The sequence below is a fragment of the Gossypium hirsutum genome, chromosome A10, assembly GCF_007990345.1.
Source record: "Gossypium hirsutum isolate 1008001.06 chromosome A10, Gossypium_hirsutum_v2.1, whole genome shotgun sequence".
In the NCBI taxonomy this organism is placed as follows: Eukaryota; Viridiplantae; Streptophyta; class Magnoliopsida; order Malvales; family Malvaceae; genus Gossypium; species Gossypium hirsutum.
In genome coordinates this window covers 115,355,395-115,375,968 of record NC_053433.1, presented here as the reverse complement: position 1 = coordinate 115,375,968, position 20,574 = coordinate 115,355,395, and the positions used below count along the sequence as shown (strand labels likewise).

General features: G+C 34.4%; 1 protein-coding gene across 2 annotated transcripts; it reads right to left on the bottom strand.

The window, feature by feature from the left end:
* Nucleotides 1-15,153: 15,153 nt before the first annotated feature.
* LOC107936654 (uncharacterized) lies at nucleotides 15,154-16,854 on the bottom strand. 2 transcript variants are annotated; one of them, XM_041078204.1, is made up of 6 exons: nucleotides 16,511-16,854; nucleotides 16,297-16,324; nucleotides 15,909-16,005; nucleotides 15,697-15,772; nucleotides 15,503-15,557; nucleotides 15,154-15,393 (listed from the first exon to the last, which is right to left on the bottom strand). In XM_041078204.1, the coding sequence occupies exons 1-6, from the start codon at nucleotides 16,637-16,639 to the stop codon at nucleotides 15,353-15,355; spliced, it is 426 nt and encodes a 141-aa protein (XP_040934138.1). In that variant the 5' UTR covers nucleotides 16,640-16,854; the 3' UTR covers nucleotides 15,154-15,352. The 2 variants fall into 2 exon arrangements, with proteins under 2 accessions (XP_040934138.1, XP_016724892.1); XM_016869403.2 differs by having other exon boundaries at nucleotides 15,909-16,078; nucleotides 16,511-16,845.
* Between the last annotated feature and the right edge of the window lie 3,720 nt (nucleotides 16,855-20,574).

Sequence of the window (20,574 nt, the reverse complement as noted above, 5' to 3'; positions counted from 1 at the left end):
AACCAAGTCTACCTTGAGCACCTCTGCCTACAAAGGCAAGAATGCCTGGTCAAACGAGCCTAAAGCAGATGGTGCAGGAAGATATCCACCCTGCCCACACTGCAGAAGGGTAAGTCATCCGGGTGAAGTATGTTGGTTCAGGCTAGATGTGCAGTGCAGATTCTACAAGAAGATGGGTCATATAGAAAGGGTTTGCAAAAACAAGGGCAGAACAAGACACAACCAACCCCAGAAGCCAAGAGCTGAAGCTCAAATAGCAGAAGAAGACAATGACCAACAAGAACAAGTTTTTTGCAGTTTCTTGCTCAACTGCTAAAGGAAAAGCGACAAATGGATGGTTGATAGATAGTGGTTGCACAAACACATGACCCTTGATGCTGGCATTTTGAAGTCAATTGATAGAAGGTTCAAAACAAATGTGAAGGTCGAAAATGGACACTTCATCAAAGCTGAAGGCAAATGAGATGTGCTGATAACACTCCTACAGGTACCAAACTTGTTACAAATGTCTTGCTAGTGCCTAAAATTGATATAAATTTGCTTAGCATTGCTCAACTGCTTGAGAAGGGCTATTCAGTTGTATTCAAAGGCAAAGAATGTCTGATTAGTGATCCAAGTGGATCCAAGCTCATGACAGTAGCTATGAGAGAAAAAAGTTTTATTGTGGACTAGAATAAGAGTCTAGATAGTGCCTACATAGCTGTTGTAGATGAATCCAAGCTGTGTCACAAGAGGCTTAGCCATGCCAATTACAAGTTAATGGCTCAGCTAACCAAAGAAGATTTGGTTGAAAATTTCACTAATTCAGTTGAGAAAGAAAGGAAACTTTTGACACTCAAATAGGTGCATGATATACATGAGAATCAATCATTTGCTCAGATAAAAGAATTAAAGGCACATGTAACTAGCTTGGAACTTGAGTTGAAATCATTGCAAGCAACTAATAGAGATATGGCGGAGCAGCTAGAGAACAAAACAAGTGAAGCAAAACAACTGGGAGAACAAAATATAGGACACCAATCCCGCATTTCAGAACTCGAAATAATGTTAGAAAAGAGAGAAAAAGAAATTTTTATTCTCACGAAGAAACTTGAGGATGATAACAGTGAATCATTATCTGGTATAAAGAACTTGATTGCTCAGGTAATCTGCTATCAAAGAAGGAGACGTTACAAGCTGAGAAGGCTCTGTTGGAAGAAAATTTGGCATTTGAAGGTAATGAAGCATCAAATCGAGTATAGAGTTTAATGGAAGAGGTAAACACATTGCAGCAGCAACTGGAATCCCTTCATATCCAAAAGGCAAAACTGGAATTGCAGTTTTAGAGAAAGAAACAAAAGTCATCCGAAAGATTGAATGAAATAGAGAATCAAAAATCAGAGTTGAAACAAATGGTCGAGGACCTTCAAAGAGATTTGGAAGAAAAAGGAGATGAGAAAAATGATTTAGTGAACCAAATCATCAGAGAATGCTTAAAGAATAAGAGTTTGCAACATGCAAGCTAATGAAGAGTGTTGAAGTTGGCCTGCATGCAGCATGTGAAGAAGCCAAAGTGTCAAGAAGCAGCTGGAGCCATGCATGCAGCTGTAAAGAAAAGAGATCAAACAGTTGTATTATTACCAGGTGAAATATGCATCTTAAACCAGAAAAGGTGGCAATGCAGCTTGAGACCAATAGACAGAAGTAGAAGCTTATTGATGCTGTCTGATTTCAACTCATTTTGGTTACCTTAAGTTCATAGTTTGTAACTTAGTTCCTTTAGAACTTAGTTGGTAAATCTTTTGATGTATTTTAGATGTTGATTGACTGAAAATTTAACAAAGCAACTTGTGCAAGCTAGTTTAACAATTTTCAATGTTTTTAAGTGGTGTTAGATAAATGTTTAGGCAACATTTTGACTTGTAATGATCATCTCATGTTTGATATATGTAATGGCAGATTGCCAATGTTCAATTAATGAAAAAATTATCATATTTTTCATTCAATATCCTCTCTATTTCCTTTACTTATTTTGTTTGCTTTTCAATTCTGTTTCTGTTTTGCTTAAAAACTCCAGACCTGATTCTCAAGTTTTCTTCATTCTTCATCCGGATATATTACGCTGTTGTTTAAGATCCAGACTGAAGTTCATATTTCATCCGGATAAAATGTGTCAAACACCAACACTTCTGCTCTGTACCATTTTCAGGACTTCGTAGTGGCTTTGGGTTTTATGCGATGATTTGTTTATCACTTGACTAGCTTTTGTCACTGGTTCATGGAATTTTTTGCTTTTATTTTTTGTTGAGTTTAACGATGAAAGGAGCCTGTGGAAGCGATCATTTGGTTGGACGCATGGGTGTTCCTGGGATCCATAATGCTGATACGATTTTTTTGCGTAATTTTTAGAATCTGTAATGCTGATATGATTCATCTTGAGATTCATAAGCCTGCACAAGCTATGTCTTCCCATTTAATAGGCACTTTCATTTGCATCGTTTTGTGTGGTGATTATTTAGATTTGGATCTATCATAAAGTATGGGCATAGTGGTAAATTGTGGCTGCAACACAACCTAACGGCCGCATTGTAACAGAAATGGAAACTACCAAGGTGAAATATCAGCACAACGCATCAAAAAAATCGCATCATGATCATTGCAATTAAAATCCATTATGTAACGCCGCAACAGTTATTAAAAAGTGGTGCAACACCGCATCAGCACCGTAACAGGTCATTTAGAACTTTGTTTGCTTAATTGCAAACTTAATTACATCTAATAATTAAATTTAAAGTTTCTATAAACTAATGTTGGAGTTTTCAATGTTTAGGCTATAAGAAGATAACTATAGTAGGCAACCACCAAGATAATCAATGGCCAAAGATACTTGTCTGTGGGTCAAAAGAATAAGAGAATCAAAATGATAACAACATTAAATCTTGAGAATTTTAAAGTAAGAACCAGAAAGAATCATTAATAGTACGACAGTAGCAAGCATGAAACTTGTAGACATTGTAAGAGACTTGAAAACTAAGTTCCCCTAATAAGATACAATAAAGAAATTAAAATGATTAGGTTTCATGTTCTTGAAAATTAAATAAAACTCATAAAATGTATAAATATAATTTGTTAAAAGTAGACAGATCTAGATCATGTTTCATGTAAGCTGCAAAACTTTTTTTTAGTTTAACTGAGATATTTAGTTTTGAACTTCTGGTCAAATTTTTATATCAATTATTATATTGAAGAGTTGTGCGTACGTGTACAATTATTTTGGCAGGAACCAAGAATGTAGGTATTTAGTTTTCTTTTGAATTTTTACAAAATAAAGTTGTCTGTGAAATGAAATGAAATGACAATATCACATGCTTTGTGTAAGAATAGGAACTAATGTTATATATATATATTCCTTTTCTCCTAAAGTTCAGCTAAAAGCTTTAAAGCAGAAATTTAAAGGGTCCAATTTTTTTTACACTACTAGTCTACTACAGAATAACATTTTCGGGTGAAAGAGTAGGAGTATTGAATTTCAAATTATCTCAACTACTCTCTTCAACATTTAAGAGCTATTTCTTCTGTTTTCTATTTCAAGAGTTGTGTTCGTGAGTTAATAGTGAGGAATCGACATCATCTCAACTCAATTGTGAAGCAAGAAATACAAGAAAGTTATGTAATTATTATTTCTAAAATATTATTATTTTGCTTATTACTTAGTTCAAAAATATATTTGTCTTACTAGTTTAATTTACAGTTGCTATGTAATTATTATTTTTACATATTTAATTAATAATTAGTTATATTTATATTGAATTTTATCTGAATTTTTGTAAATATTTTGTAGTGTTAATTATAAGTTTTATATTTTTGTGAATCTTTTGTATTATTAATTATAAGTCTTATAATTTTGTTCCATTTGTTTTAGTTTTAAGTCTTATTATTTTTGTTTCATTTTGGTGAATATTTTTTATTGTTAGTTTTAAGTCTACAATTTTTGTTTCATTTTTCTGAGTCTTTTTCTAGTTGTTTTGAACTCAAGTAATGATTAATAATAATTTTCGTGCAAATATAAGAAAAAATGTCATGTTCAACAAATAAAGAAGATGTAGCTCTTAGTGATGATTATGGTTAGAGGTGGCTATTGAAGGTAATCGTAATAATGTCAAATGCAGATTTTGTGGAAGAATTATTCAAGGAGGAATAACACGGTTGAAAGAGCATATCTGATGAAGTTGGTTCAGCATGCAGCAAACTCGACAGCATGCAGGCCATGAAGACCAAGTCGTGCAGGAGCTGTTGGAACGAGCTGAACTTTTCCTATTTTGTTCATCTAGTAATCTTAAGTTAATGTAATGTACTTTAGTTCATTTAGAACTATGTTAGGTTTATGATTGATGTAATTTTGATGACAATTGAGCTGTTAAGTCAGCTTTGTTTAAGTGTGTAAGCTTAGTTTTTCAAGTTTCAATGTATTAGTGGTAGTAGGTGATGATTAGGTATCATTATGCAGATTTTGACAAGCAAATTGCTTGGTTTATGTATTGGCATTATGCCATTGTTCAACATATGAATGAAATCAGCTTTGTTCATCAATATTCTCTCAAATTTCCTCAGCTTATTTTCTTCTTTCTTCAACTCGAAATTGTTTGTTTGCTCAGCAAGATTAGAGGCTTGCTCGACAAGAAACTTGCTGAGTCTGTTTGATTCTGCTGTTGCACCAACAATTGGTATCTAGAGCTTATTTCTTAAGGGACCTGTTATACAAATCCATGGCTTCATCAAGTTTTTCACCAGCTGCACCTCAAGTCTTCAATGGAGAAGGCTATCACATATGGGTGGTCAAAATGAAGACCTACCTGCAGGCATTTGATCTGTGGGAGGTGGTCAACTCTGATGTTGAACCAGAGCCACTTAGAGCTAATCCAACAGTGGCTCAGATCAGGCAACATGCTGATGAAAGGACCAAGAGGCACAAGGCTATGTCTTGCATCCAAAACTCAGTGTCTGATGTGATTTTCACAAGGATTATGGCCTGTGAATCACCAAAACAGGCCTGGGACAAGTTGCAGGAAGAGTTTCAAGGGACTGAGAGGACAAGGCAACAACAGTTGTTAAACTTGAGGAGAGATTTCGAGAATTTGAAGATGAAGGAAGAAGAAACTGTCAAGCAATATTCGGACAGGATTATGGCTGTGGTTAACAGCATCAGGCTCCTTGGAGAGCAGTTCAATGAAGCTAGGATAGTGGAGAAGGTTATAGCAACTCTGCCTGAGAGGTATGAGGCAAAAATCTCATCTCTCGAGGACTCAAGGGACCTGTCCACCATCTCCCTGACAGAGTTGATCAATGCTCTATATGCTCAAGAGCAGAGGAGAGCAAGCAGACTGGAGGAGCACCAAGAAGGTGCCTTTCAGGCAAGAACAAATACTGCCTACAAAGGCAAGAAGGCCTGGAGAGACAAGCCAAAGGATGATGCTGCAAGGAGAGAAGGTCAAACTTGCAAGCACTGCAGAAAGGCTGGTCATTCAGAAGAAAAATGCTGGTTTAATCCAGATGCTGTGTGTCAGCATTGTAAGAAAAAGGGTCATGTTGAGAGAGTTTGTAAGAGCAAGGCCAAAACAAGGCGCAATCAGGCTCAACAGATGAAAGCTGAGGTTCGAGTAGCTAAGGAGGACAGTGACCAAGAGGAGCAAGTCTTTACTGTGTCATGCTCAGCTGCTCAGGAAAGGTCCTCATCTGGTTGGCTCCTAGACAGTGGATGCACCAACCACATGACACCTGATGCTGCAATCTTCAAGTCTTTAGACAGAAGCTGCAGAACTAAAGTCAAGATAGGAAATGGTCATTTTATTCAAGCTGAAGGCAAGGGTGATGTTCTGATATGCACCCTTACAGGTACCAAAGTGATTTCAAATGTGCTGTTGGTGCCTGAAATTGACAGAAACCTGCTCAGCATAGCTCAGTTGCTGGAAAAAGGTTACTCAGTTGTGTTTAAAGACCACCAATGCCAAATCAGTGATCCAAGTGGATCCAAACTGATGGCAGTCCCTATGGCTGATAAGAGCTTTGTGGTTGACTGGACAAAAAAGTCAGACATTGCCTACACAGCCACTTCAGATGAATCCAAGCTGTGGCATCAAAGACTGGGACATGCCAACTTCAGATCGATGGCCCGAATGATCAGAGAAGAACTGGCTGAAAACTTCATCAACTCAGTAGACCATGATGATGTATGTGAAGTATGTCAGCTAGGAAAGCAGGCCAGACTCCTATTTCCCTCGAATCAAGCCTGGAGAGCCTCTGAAAAACTCCAACTGGTGCATACTGATGTGTGTGGACCTATGAAGACTGAGTCATTAAGTGGAAACAAGTATTTCATACTGTTCATTGATGATTTCTCGAGATATTGCTAGATTTACTTCTTAAAACAGAAATCAGAGGTGGCCACTGTGTTTTGGAAGTTCAAAACTGCTGCTGAGACTGAAACAGGCTGCAAGGTGAAGACCATAAGGTCTGATAATGGGACTGAGTACACCTCAGCTCAGTTCCAAGCCTTCTGTGATAAGGCAGGCATCAAACATCAACTTGCCAACACATATACACCTCAGCAGAATGGGGTAAGTGAAAGGAAGAATAGGAGTTTGATGGATATGGCCAGGTGCTTAATGATTCAGAAGAATCTGCCTAAAGCACTATGGGCAGAAGCAGTTAACACTGCAACATACATTCAAAATAGACTTCCAACCAGGGCTTTGGATCAAAAGACCCCATTCGAGGCCTGGTTTAGCTTCAAGCCATCACTGGCTCATCTGAAGGTCTTTGGATGCATCTGTTATGCACATGTACCTGCTGTTAAAAGGGACAAATTGTCTGAAAGGGCTCGACCTGGTGTTTTGGTGGGCTATAGCACTGTTAAGAAGGGCTATAGGATTTTAGATCCTTCAACAAACAAAGTGTCAGTAAGCAGGGATGTAGTATTTGATGAGAGGTCATGTTGGAACTGGGAAAGACATGAACCTGAAGAAGTTTTTGAAGAACTTGCAGCAGACCAAGCTGAGCCAGACCAAGATGTCCCTGAAATGGATATTGATGATGAACCAGTCAGAGGAACAAGGCCATTGGCTGAAATTTATGAAAGGGCTCATGTAGCCATAGTTGAACCAAGCAACTTTGAAGAGGCTGAGGCTCAGCAAGGGTGGAAGCAGGCAATGGCTGAGGAGATCAGCATGATTGAGAAGAACCACACCTGGAAATTGGTTGAAAGGCCAGTCAAAAGGAAAGTGATTGGGGTGAAATGGGTGTACAAAGCCAAGCAGAATGCTGATGGTACCTTGAACAAGCTGAAAGCAAGGCTAGTTGTCAAGGGGTTCAGTCAGAGGTATGGCTTGGACTACCTGGAGACCTTTGCACCAGTGGCCAGGCTCGACACCATTAGACTGCTGATTGCCTTAGCAGCACAGCTTGAATGGAAGATCCATCAACTTGATGTGAAATCAGCTTTTCTGAATGGTTTCTTAGATGAAGACATCTATGTTGAACAACCACAAGGGTTTGAAATAGCTGGCAGAGAGCATATGGTCTACAAACTGAAGAAGGCCCTATATGGATTAAAGCAGGCTCCAAGGGCCTGGTATAGCAGAATTGATGGCTACTTGACTGATCTAGGATTCGATCGAAGCAAGAGTGAGCCAACACTGTATGTCAAGAAACAAGGGACACAAATACAACTCATTGTGTCCCTGTATGTTGATGATCTTCTGGTGACAGGAGGAGATCGAGTAGTGCTGGCTGATTTTAAGACCAAGATGCAGGAAGTGTTTGAAATGTCTGATCTTGGGGAGATGTCATACTTTCTTGGAATGGAGGTGTCTCAAGTACAGAATGAGATATTTCTAAGCCAGAGAAGCTTTGCCACAAAGATTCTGACCAAGTTCTCCATGCAAAACAGCAAGGCAACTAAAACACCTGTTGCTGTTGGAGAAAAACTATCGAGCCAAGGTGATTTTAAGAAAGTTTGTGAAACAACCTACAGGAGTCTAGTTGGTTGCTTGCTATACTTGACTGCCACTAGACCAGACATTATGTATGCTGTAGGATTGCTCTCAAGGTTCTTGCATTGCTGCAATGAGAAGCATTTCCAAGCTGCAAAGAGAGTGCTGAGATATGTCAAAGGCACTTTAAACTATGGTTTGAAGTACAGCAAAGAAGGAAATCTGAAGCTGGTTGGCTACACTGATAGTGACTGGGCTGGCTCGATAGATGACATGAAAAGCACCTCAGGGTATGCTTTTAACCTTGGTTCAGCCATGTTTTGTTGGAGCTCAAAGAAGCAAAGTCTAGTAGCTCAATCTACTGCTGAAGCAGAGTATGTGGCAACAGCAAGTGCTGTCAACCAAGCCATATGGCTAAGAAAATATTGGCTGACTTGAATGTGCATCAAGAGGAAGCTACTGAGATCTTCTGTGACAACCAATCTGCAGTAGCAATTGCTAAAAATCCAGTGTTCCATGGAAGAACAAAACATTTCAGCATAAAGTTGCATGTTGTTCGAGAAATGGAGCAAGCTCAGGAAGTAAAGCTGATCCACTGTAATTCAGAAGATCAACTTGCTGACATTTTAACCAAAGCTCTTAGTGTCACAAGGTTTGAATATCTAAGAAAGAAGCTAGGTGTTTGCTCCATGCAAACCAATGAGGAGTGATGAAGTTGGTTCAGCATGCAGCAAACTCGACAGCATGCAGGCCATGAAGACCAAGTTGTGTAGGAGCTGCTGGAACGAGCTGAACTTTTCCTATTTTGTTCATCTAGTAATCTTAAGTTAATGTAATGTACTTTAGTTCATTTAGAACTATGTTAGGTTTATGATTGATGTAATTTTGATGACAATTGAGCTGTTAAGTCAGCTTTGTTTAAGTGTGTAAGCTTAGTTTTTCAAGTTTCAATGTATTAGTGGTAGTAGGTGATGATTAGGTATCATTATGCAGATTTTGACAAGCAAATTGCTTGGTTTATGTATTGGCATTATGCCATTGTTCAACATATGAATGAAATCAGCTTTGTTCATCAATATTCTCTCAAATTTCCTCAGCTTATTTTCTTCTTTCTTCAACTCGAAATTGTTTGTTTGCTCAGCAAGATTAGAGGCTTGCTCGACAAGAAACTTGCTGAGTCTGTTTGATTCTGCTGTTGCACCAACAATATCACTACAAAAAAAAGGGAATGTAGCACTTTGTCCACATATCTCGACAGAAGTTAGAAAAACCATTGCCAACAGCTTCAAGAATATCATAGTGAAAAAGCTGCGAAGCAGAGGAGGAAAGAAGAATTTGAGGAAAGAATAAGATTAGGAGGCCATGGAGACTATGGTGATAGTAGTGATGATGCTGATGAAGAGTTAACTATTGCAAGACGTGCGAGTATGAGATCTCAAGTTGAATGCGAAGAAAGGCAACGTCGAAGAGCAAGAACTGGTCAAGGTTCAGTTTTTGAAATTGAAGGAGGTAGTAAATTTGGAACTTAAGGAATTAGGCGATCATTTAGTGTCCGTAAGTCTGAAAGAAGTGGGAGGGAACATCAATGGACTAATCTTGAATCTCCTAGAGCTAGATTAGCAAACATGGATCCTATTTTGAACAGATTAACAAGTTCAAAGTAATCAAAACTTAGTTTGAGCTTTCTTAAAAATGCAAAAGATAAGCTAGGGAAAGCAATGTCCAAGTTGATATTGCATAAAGCTTTACTTGCAAGAATCGTAGAGTCACCATTTCTCCAACCTGCACTTCAAATTGCAACAGAAGTTGCAAAATTGATTAGGGGTCCTTCAGTTTATGAGGTGACAGGAGTGTATTTGTAAGACAAGTATAAAGAGATACAAGAATGGGTAAATAGCTTTAGGCCTATATGGGAAGAAATATGGGTGACCATTATGTGTGATGGGTGGAAAGGGGCAACTAATCAACATATAATCAATTTCTTGATTTATAGTACAAGAGGTAATATTTTTAAAAAATCCATTGACGCTAGCAGTGTTACCTTCTGTACTGCTGAGTATTATTTTGGTTTGATGGACAAAATGGTCAGTGAAATTGATAAAAAAATTGTTGTTAAGGTTGTTACAAACAATGAAGCAGCTATCAAAGCTGGGGGTCATATGATGATGCAAAAGAGAAAGCACTTGTATTGGTCTAGATGTTCTGCTCATTGCTTGGATCTTACTTTGGAAGAAATTGGTAATAGAAAAAGTGTGAAAAAGGTCTTAGATGAGGCAAAAAAGATAACTTCTTTCGTATACAATCATACTTGGACAATTGATTATATGAAAAAATATATCAAGTGTGTAGAACTCTTACAACCTAAGATCACTAGATTTGTTACAAATTTTACTGCTTTGGAGAGTATTGTTAGAAGCAAACAAGAACTAAAGGAAATGGTGACTTCTTCAGCATGGAAAAGGTCCACATATGCAAGAAAACCAGCTGGACTAGAAATGATGGAAGTCATTAACTCAAGTGAGTTTTGGAAAAAGGCTGTTGATGTCTTAAAGATCCAAGAACCGTTGGTTAAAGTGTTAAAAATGTGTGATGGCAATGAAAAACCAACTATGGATTTTATTTATGAAGCTATGGATCGAGCAAAGTTGGCAATTCAAAGAGATTATCGCTATTACTAGAAATATTGGGATATCATTGATAAGAGATGGAGTAATCAACTTCATAATGATTTACATTCTGCTAGTATGTCGTAAAACTTTTAAATATTTTAATTTGTAAAGTGTTTTATTTAGATATCTACTATAGTATTCATTATACAAGATATTTCTTAAATCCACATTTTCTGTATGGAGGCAATTCCACAAACCATGTGCTTTGTGAAACCACGAATGGAGCTAGAAATGTTATACAACAATTAAAGCCTAACATGAGTAATCAAGTTTTGACAATGAATCAGGTATATATTTATATACCTAAATTTGTAAAAGAACCTATAAATTCTTATACTGTAATTACTGAATTATTTATTTTTAATTGTTGTTATATCGAGATAAAGTGGTTTCTTTTGGAACACCATTAGCTCAAGCTGCAATTCTGAAAACTAATCCTGGTAAAAAAGAATTTTACCTTTATAGTTTTGTAGATAATAAAAATATATTTATAGATACTTTACAAATTGCATCTTATTATTTAAATTTTTTGTGTAGCTGAATGGTGGATTAATTATAGAGGTTGTGTGCCTCAACTTCAATGCATTGTTGTTAGAGTTTTGAGTCAAACAACTTCATCTTCAAATTGTGAGCGCAATTGGAGTACATTTAGTTTAATCCACACAAAGAAGAGAAACAGGCTCAAGCCTAAAAAGCTTCAAAAATTAGTTGATGTCCATTATAATATGATGATATGAAAAGCACGTTTGGCTATTTTTTCACTCTAGGTTCAGTGGTCTTCTGTTGGAGTTCAAAGAAACAACAAACCGTAGCTCAATCAACAGTAGAAGCGGAGTACATTGCAGCTGCTGCTGCTATTAATCGAGCCATTTGGCTTAGGAAGCTCTTATGTGATTTGAATGAAAGTCAAGTTGAAGCTATAGAGGTTAGAGTTGACAATTAGTCAGCTGTTGCCATAGTAAAAAATCCAGTATTTCATGGCAAAACAAAGCATTTTAAGATTAAATATCATTTTGTTAGAGAGACTGAACAATCAAAGGAAGTTAATCTGATTCATTGCAGCTCAAAAAACCAACTTGGTGACATTTTAACTAAGTCTCTCGGTGCTACAAGGTTTGATAACTTAAAAAAAAGTATTGGTGTTTGTTGCATACAGTCCAAGGAGGAGTGTTGAACTTTGGCTTGCAATGCAACAGCAGGGAAGCTTTGAAGCTCAACCAGTACAGCAGGTACATTTTGTTTAATATGTAACTAGCTTTAGTTCTTTTGTAATTTGTCTTTAAAGTCAGTAAGATTAGTTGTTGATTTGAATGATGTTCAAGTGATGTAATAGCTGATAAGTCAGCTTTATTTTGTGTGTAATTTAAGTTATGTTTTTAGTAAAGTAATTAGTGGGAGCAGTTATACATTAGGTAACTGCCTTTTTTTGACTTAATGAAATTTGATATGTAATCAGATTTCTCAGTTTTTATCTTGATCAATTCTCTTTGCTTCCATTTTCTCTTTGCTTCAATTCTCCTTTGTTTTATTCCAAAACCCCAACAATTATTCTGTTTACATAGTTCTTTATCGGATATGGCTGTCATTTGAAACCGATCAACTAGAGAATTTAAAATCCTTCCTCCATCCTCAGTCCAACGCCCTACTTACCCAGGCCTTACTTGTGATCGTGTTACTTTCGACTACAGTTCATTCAAGTTTGATTGTAAAACTGATGACTACAAATTCATACGATTTGTTACTCTTTATTATGTTGATAGTGAAGAGTTATTATTCAACTCCTGCTATTATGTCCCAAGTTGAATTTATTCTTTTAAAATCACGATTCTTGGAAGGAAATTTTATCTCCTAATTATACTCCCAAGTGGTTTAGATTTGGGTAATAATTACTTAGATGGACTTTGTTATTGAAAAACAACGATGGGGTACTATCCCGATGAAAAAGACATGATTCTTTCATTTGACATTGCTAATGAGAATTTTTTGATCTCACCTATCCCAGAATTTATCGGGTTCTACCCACAATATATCCTTCAGGTATTGGTGTTTAATGGATGGCTTGATGTTCTTGCTTACACAGTGGAAAGAATTAACATTTTTATTTATTTATGGGTTATGAATGGAGTGTGGACTAAAAAATTTAGTATTCTATTCTTGGAGTTGTTGTCAACACATGAGGATTTTTCGGAAAAATGGTGAAATGTTTCTTTTAAACAAATTATCCCAAGAGCTTAAGGTGCTTGGGATTTGTACTTACCTTGATCATCGTCGAGAGTCCAAATCCCTTTTTGTTTATGTTGAGAGCCTAGTTTCAATCAATGGAATGCAAGAGCATAAGAATTATTACTTGTGAGCTTCTTAATATTGCTGTTATTGGTTGTATAATATGTCTGGGATGTTAGCCTTTTCCTGGTTTGTAGGTTTGGAGAATTATGTTCCGACTTTTAAGACATTTCTTTACTTTAATTATGGTATTTTGGTTTTGGTTTGTTTTTAGCTGCAGATTTATGAATTGTGGTTTCCTTGGTGTTTAATCACTTCGAATATGCTTGAGAATATAGTAGCAATCTGCTTGGTTATTTTGTTTCCCAGAGAATAACATGACTTTAGCAATGAGTTTTTGTCCTTGTGGACTATTCGGTAGGAAAAAATCCCTTTTTGGATATACTCTTAAGCAAAGTACGAACCCCCCAAAAGACTACCTTCCTTAACACATCTCTATATCGCTCTTCCAAGTTGATTCCTCTTCTTCTTCGCCTTCTTTTTGTTTAAAAATCAGGAGAATACAAGCTAGATTACCAGAAAACTTGAACAGATGCTACAAAGGATTCAGTACGATCAGCCCCCACTTTTTCCAAGAAACCAGCCCACCTTCTCATCTCAGGACTAACATCAGCATCAATACAATTCAGGATCATACAATACAAGCTTGGGCAAAGTTGATTGTTTGAGCACCAAGAAATTGAACGGGCAGAATCTGATTCAATAATGAGACCACGCGAGTCATCACCTTTTCATTGAATAGAACACTCTAGTGCCTGGGAGATCGCCATCAACTCCGCTTGTCCTTGCTCGATGTCTCCCAACGTACTAGAGAATAAAGCTTTCAAAACTCCATTGTGGTCTCTGGGAACTCCGCCACAACCATTTTGCCAAAGAAAAATCATTCCTCAAGGCCTTTGCTCGATGAACATTGGCTTCAAGTTGTTAAATGAACTGTTCTTGTGAGGCAATTTCAGCAGTGAGATGTTGCAACATCCTCTGCTCAAAGGTTGAAAATTGCCCAAGAGTGCCACTCTTTGTGCCAACTAGTGCAGACACTGCTTCTCCAGAACGTATTTTATCTGGAGGCACGGTTCTTGGATTGGCCTTGGTGTGCTTCCCTTCAAGCCACTTGTAAGAATATTAAAATCTGCAAACTTCCTCTCATACTTTTTAGTGGCTAACACAAGTTTAGAATTTTGCTTAAACAAATTCTGAAAAATTGGAGGGAAATGAAGACATAGCCTGGCGTACACTCTATCCGCATGCTTGATGATCTTCTGAAAGATGAGTTTTCCCAAATTGAACTGTGTGGCAGCATAAATCTTCCACAAGAGAGTGGTCATTTTCTTGGTAACTGTATTCCTCTGCCTATTGGGAATCCAGTTCCTAATTGCAATTACAAATAAACCAACAAACGTGGACTCTAAAGTGGATGCTTGTAGTTTAGTCGTCTGTAGTCAAGTGAGATGAACTCCATTGGTGATTGTCTTAACCATGGAGTCATAAGATTCCTCTAGTTCGACATCAATGAAGCATTGTGTTTACATTATTCTACGAAGTTATACGATTTGTTACTCTTACTTTTGTTTATAGTAATTTTGAACATCCACCTTTTAATTTTATGTACCAAGTTGAGTTATATTCACTTTTAAGTGCTGAATAACATGATTGGGAATACCACGGCGATGGCACAAGAGATCCTTGATTAACTTTTTGTGGTGGTTGATTCAAGAGTCTTTATATCTTTTATATACTTAGATACGATGGTATTAAGCGTTTTTGGATTCACTACATCTGTGATGCGGTGAAATTTTTTACCTCACAACTACAATTAATCTCTAATTACTAAATTTTAACCTTGCCACCTACGCATACCTCACAAATAATGCATCGATTGTTGTCAAACTTGGTCTTTCATCCTCAATTTTTTTCTTATATACATAATATAAATAATTTCATACTGAATATTTTATGAAGTCGTAATAACTATCCAAATTTTGTAATTAGAAACTTGAATGAAGATTATTGTTGTTTTTGCTCTTTACCTTATGCCTAAATGTAATAAATATATGTTCTGTCATAATTGACTGTTAGTGTTAGATACGATTTTGAGCACGAACATATTTGATCCTTTTATTTTTTTTAATTTTCCATATTTTTGAAGGGTTTTTGGAGTTGTATCTCGATACTCATGTCTAGATATGCGTTAGACATGGATGTTCAACTATAGCATGAACATTAAAGATAATGTATACGTTAATATTATAGCTATATTAATAGATTTCCTAGTGGGAAAAATTCCCACAAGCATAGTTCAGTACATAAAGATAAGACTAGTCAACCAAAACAAAAGTAGAAGAACAAGATGCCACACACACTGACCTAGATACATTCAAATACATATACATATACATGTATATGCTTCTCCTATTATGCTAGCTATCTACTAGCTTATTGTCCATAATAATAAGGTTGATCAAGCTCTACCATTCCTGCAAAATGGTTCATAAACATGAATTTAATCACCTAAACCACATTAAAATAATAACATATAAGCTCAAAATGCATAACAGAATGGGATGACAAAGTTTTCATTTATACCTTGAGTTGACACATTTGCATTATTTTGGATGGAGACGTTAGTAATACAGTGAGCCTGTTCAAAGAAACAATAGTTGATTAAACACTATTCCGTACTATCATTCTATGTTACTCCAACTCGGTTGCGAATGTCAGGCATGAATACCAGTAACACAGCTATCGCTAATGCGTAAAAGAGTTTCATAGCTTCATACCCTGCCACCAATTGCCCCTTGAAGCACCATTAGAATTGATTCCAATGGGATCACCTTCTTCCCCTTCCTTCCTGAACTGTAAAAGAAAAAGACCAAGAATTGAGTATAAAAGAAGATGCAGAACCTCTGTGTAAAGTTCACAATATTCTCTCAAGTTTGCCATGTAAAAGGGTATCAGTTTAAGGAATATTGTTATGTGTAAATACACTTACATATAGGGGAGCATCAGTGGTTTGCTGCTTTGGAGAATAATATTCTTGGCCTCCATAGTAGATAGATGAGCTGAGATAGCAAGGTTCCATTGTTTCACTGTGATAAATAGATGGACTCTTGTCATTGCTGGTTGTGCCATTGCTTTGTCCCTTTCTATATGTGGTATGATCTACAACATAACATTTTTTGCAACTTTTGAATTATATTCCCTCATCCAACTTCATGTGTCATTAAGTTGCCTGAGAATCAAGCAAAAAAGCAAACTTTGTGACTTAGCTATCACCATTAATTTGACTCCATACACACACACATATATATATATAGTTTTCATCTAAGAAACAAGCATACGAGGCAATGAAAGGCAATTATTCCATGTACCCCTAATACCTGAGTGAATAGAGTCCTTCCCTTGAACCTGAAATCAGAAAGAGAACATAATTTAGACATTTGCAGCACAGTGAACATAGTCAAACATTTGATATACATACTTTTAAACAATCATTAACTTAAAATACATAAACCCCACCAAAGATTCACATATTTGCAGGCATAACAGTTGCCAAAAGAGTAAAGGGTATTTAAAAAAAAAAAAGTGTTTTACCGGTGGTGGAGGTGGGAAAATACTCCCAAGAATCTCACTAGTGGAGGATAATGAAGAAGAGTCCTTAGGAGAAAAGAGATGATGTAAAGAAGAAGAAGAAGAGCCATTCACTTGACTTTTGTTTTCCATATCAGATTGTTAAAAGAGAAATTGAAAAAAAAAAAGAAAAAAAAAGCTTTCTTTGTCAACCAAAGGTCTGATGTTTGAAAGATGTGTTAACAGTAAAAAGTCCCTCAAAAGAGGAGACCAAACACAAACATAGAGGAATTGGCAAACAGAGAGCGAAAGACTGCAAGATGTGGAAGTTGGCAAACCGTCTAAAGCTATTTATAAGCCATTTAGGAAGCATGGGCACGAATATGACTACATTTTCTTTCTTTCTTTCTTTTATAAATAAAATCACAAGAAGACACCATAATAATACTCTACTACTATTACAATAAATATGTTTCATCCAGTTGCTATCACTGAGTCAATTCGAGATTCATTCAGAATCAATTTTAGTAAAGCAATTAATGTTAATAAAACGGTGTTTTCATTTTTTAATTATTTTTCTATGAAATGATTAAATAAAATAATTAAAAGTAAGCATAATGATAAATTTTAGTACTTAATGTTTATGTCTTTTGACAATTTTATCTTCTTTTTTTTGGAGATAAAATTGACCCTCAATCTTTTTTTAAAAAAGAATAAATTTGACCATTGATATTTTAAAAAAAAAGTCAAATATTAAATATTCATATATTGCAACCCGCATAACAATCCACATTATTTTTCTCTCATGAGGAAAATAAAACCATAGATGGACTTGTCAAGATAGTTTGCGACAGGAGATTAGGTCTTAGACTGTTTGAACATTTTTATCGAAACTTACTAAAATATTTGACCCAACTTCAGACTTGAATGTTTTTTTAAAATAAATCTTTCATGTGAAATTTTATATTCTACAAACAATATAGACTCATTTAGGGTGGGTTTAGATGAGCGGTGTGGCGCGGTGCATTTAGTTTATTTTTTTTACGCTACAGTATCATTACAGTATCTAATCTCGCCGTCATTGTTGTTTTTACAATAAACGCAAATAAATACACCGCCTATTCAAACCCACCTTTAATTTTGTTTGTGAAATTTATATAAAATGCTTTTCCTTTTAATTTATTATTTTTCATTTTTGTTTGATGTGTGGGGATATGCTTTATGTTGTAAAATTAATTAACAGTTGACTCCTTTAGTCTTTTCAACATCATCTCTTTATTTATATTTATTGAATTTAAAAATTTATTTATTTATCTTGTTTTGTTTTGTTTCAACTTTTGGAAGAATCACAGATGACACCCTCATCCAATGCAATGGGTATATTAAGCAATCTATCTATTTATCTTCCTTACATATCTTTCAAGAATCAATGACCGAATATATTGTTTTCAGGAAAAGCAGAATATAAATGTACTGATTTTCTAAAAAAAATTTAATATAGGTTCAATTTTGCAATTAGTTCTTGTATTATGTGTAAATTGTGGATTTAGTCTTTATATTTTAATTTGATCAGTTTTAGTTCATATACTTTTTCGAATTTTAAAATTTTAGTCCCGACTAAACAATAGCTATTAGATTTATTAAGTTCTATTGTTTTCAAAATAAGATGCTGCAAACATATGATCGTATATGCAATATAATGTCAATTTATTAATTTTTTTACATTTATTTACAAAAAAAGCTAATTAATGGATGTAAGGACTGTTATTTGCGTCAATATTGAAATTTGGAAAGTCTATAGGTTAAGAATGATTCATCCGAAAGCATAGATTAAATCTATAACTTTATGCGTAATGCAAGTTTTGAGACATTAAAAAAGAAGTGAACATATTTTCCTTTTTGAAATTTTTATGAAAGGACTAAAATTGAATTATAAAATTTTGAAAATATTATAATATAATTTTATTATTGTACTACTGTTATAGCTTTCAATTTTTTTATAAATTAAAGAATAATTATTTTTTATTTCTATTTGTGAGGGAGGCAAAAATACTTGACAGCCTCTGTCGCCACCTCTGTTTTTATGTATCTAACTTTTTAAAAAAAGCAAATATACTTTATTATCAGTTCCATTGGGTTCCATTTTGATAGCTAAGTATATATGCCCAAGAATATGCAATCTTTAATTAAAAAATATTTTGATTACGTGATACCAAAAAATAATTAAATTAATATATTTAAAATTAGTACACGTATGATTAATATTTTAACGAACTAACCATTGAATTCATCAATATATTTGTACTTGTCATGTATGTAAATTTTTGAATCGATCTAAAATATTATATATATTAATATTTATTGAAGTATTGAAAGTTTTTTTACATAAAATAAATAGTCGACAAATTTTAATTTACATCAAATTTGATATGTATAATTTATATGAATAGAATATAAAATATGACAGTTAGATCATTAGAATATTAGTCATACAAAATATACGAAAGGGTGTACCAGTATAAGTAAATCCCTTCCACTTTTAAAATTTACATCGTATAAACGATTATCATATCAAAATATAATTATTCTAACAAAATCAATCTAAATTTAACATTATTAATCATCGGACCTGGTTTTTTAAAATGCAAAAAATAAAGAGATTAAATTTCACATTTTTGAAAAATAGAGACATAATTTAACCTAATACAAATGTATGAATTATTAGATGTATCAAATGAACATTCTTAGTTAGAAATTCCAATTTTTGGTTATTGAATTTGGTGGAACATTTGGTCATTTTGAAATCCACCTCAAAGCTGAAAAACAGTGTTGTTGAAGTCTATCATAAGATTCTTATTCCTAATTTTGAGCATAGGGAGCCTCCTTTAACATGTGAGAAGTACAATGAATTGTTTCAATGAATTTTGGAACATATATGTGGACTAGCAAGGTTCAAATCATCCACACACACAAAAAAAAAAACATACAATTACTTATATATATTTATTTTTATAAAATTAGATTTTTTACCGTTAAAATTTTCGAGTTGAGTCGAGAATGGTTTCAATTTTATAATTATCTTTATGATTTTTATAAATTTTTACTAAATTTTATTGTATATATTTAATTTTAATATTGTAAAAATTAATATACTTGTAACATATGCTAAAGTCTTTAAAAATTTAGACTATATCACATTCACTATGAGGGTGAAATAAAATATTTTTTTGAAATTTATTCAATTATTGGTGTAATGATAAAAAATTTATATATAAACATTATAAACACATGCTCGATATTTGAATACGTGATTTTTAATTATTTTATTTAAAATTATATAAAAATATGATAAGATAAAAAGTAGTATCCTTTAAAAGAAAGAATATATATTTTTTAACTAAATTCATACACAATTCACCTATTAAACCAACTCGATTAAAGGTTTTATGATAAGTATAGAAAATAAAATCATGAATCTAATAATGTTCCATTTGGATGGTTTTATTTTTTACATTTTTAAAAAGGGTAGGTTACAAAGATAGTTATTAAAAAAATTTCATTTTAGGTACTCAAAATAAAAAGTTTGCAATTTAAGTATTCATGGTACATTGTTCGATCATTTTGATAACTCCCGTTAAAATCACAAACAATTAAAATTTTTTTATAATAACAAATTTAGCTCTAAACTTTTATATATTATATCGATTTAGTCATAATTTTAAAAAATTAAACTTCAAAATTTACAATTGTTTCAATTTGATCCTAATTCTAAAAAAATTCAAAGAAATATATAAAAATTCATAGATATTTTCAAAAAAATATAATAATAAATTTAAATTTTATATTAATCTTAATCTTAATATAAAATAAAGTAAAAAGCCCTCCTCACCTCGTCCCTCTCCCTCTTCCTCTCCCCCACCAGACCTATGTAATAATGGGCAAGATTTTGGTTAGCGTAGAGCAAGACGTCCAAAGTGTGGCATGGGGCTAATGTCAGAGAATTGGCAAAAGAGCGTGGGGTGTAAGCCCCGTTTCGTCCCGATTGTAAAGCTATGGTATGCGATGCCAAACACCATAGCTTCATTGGC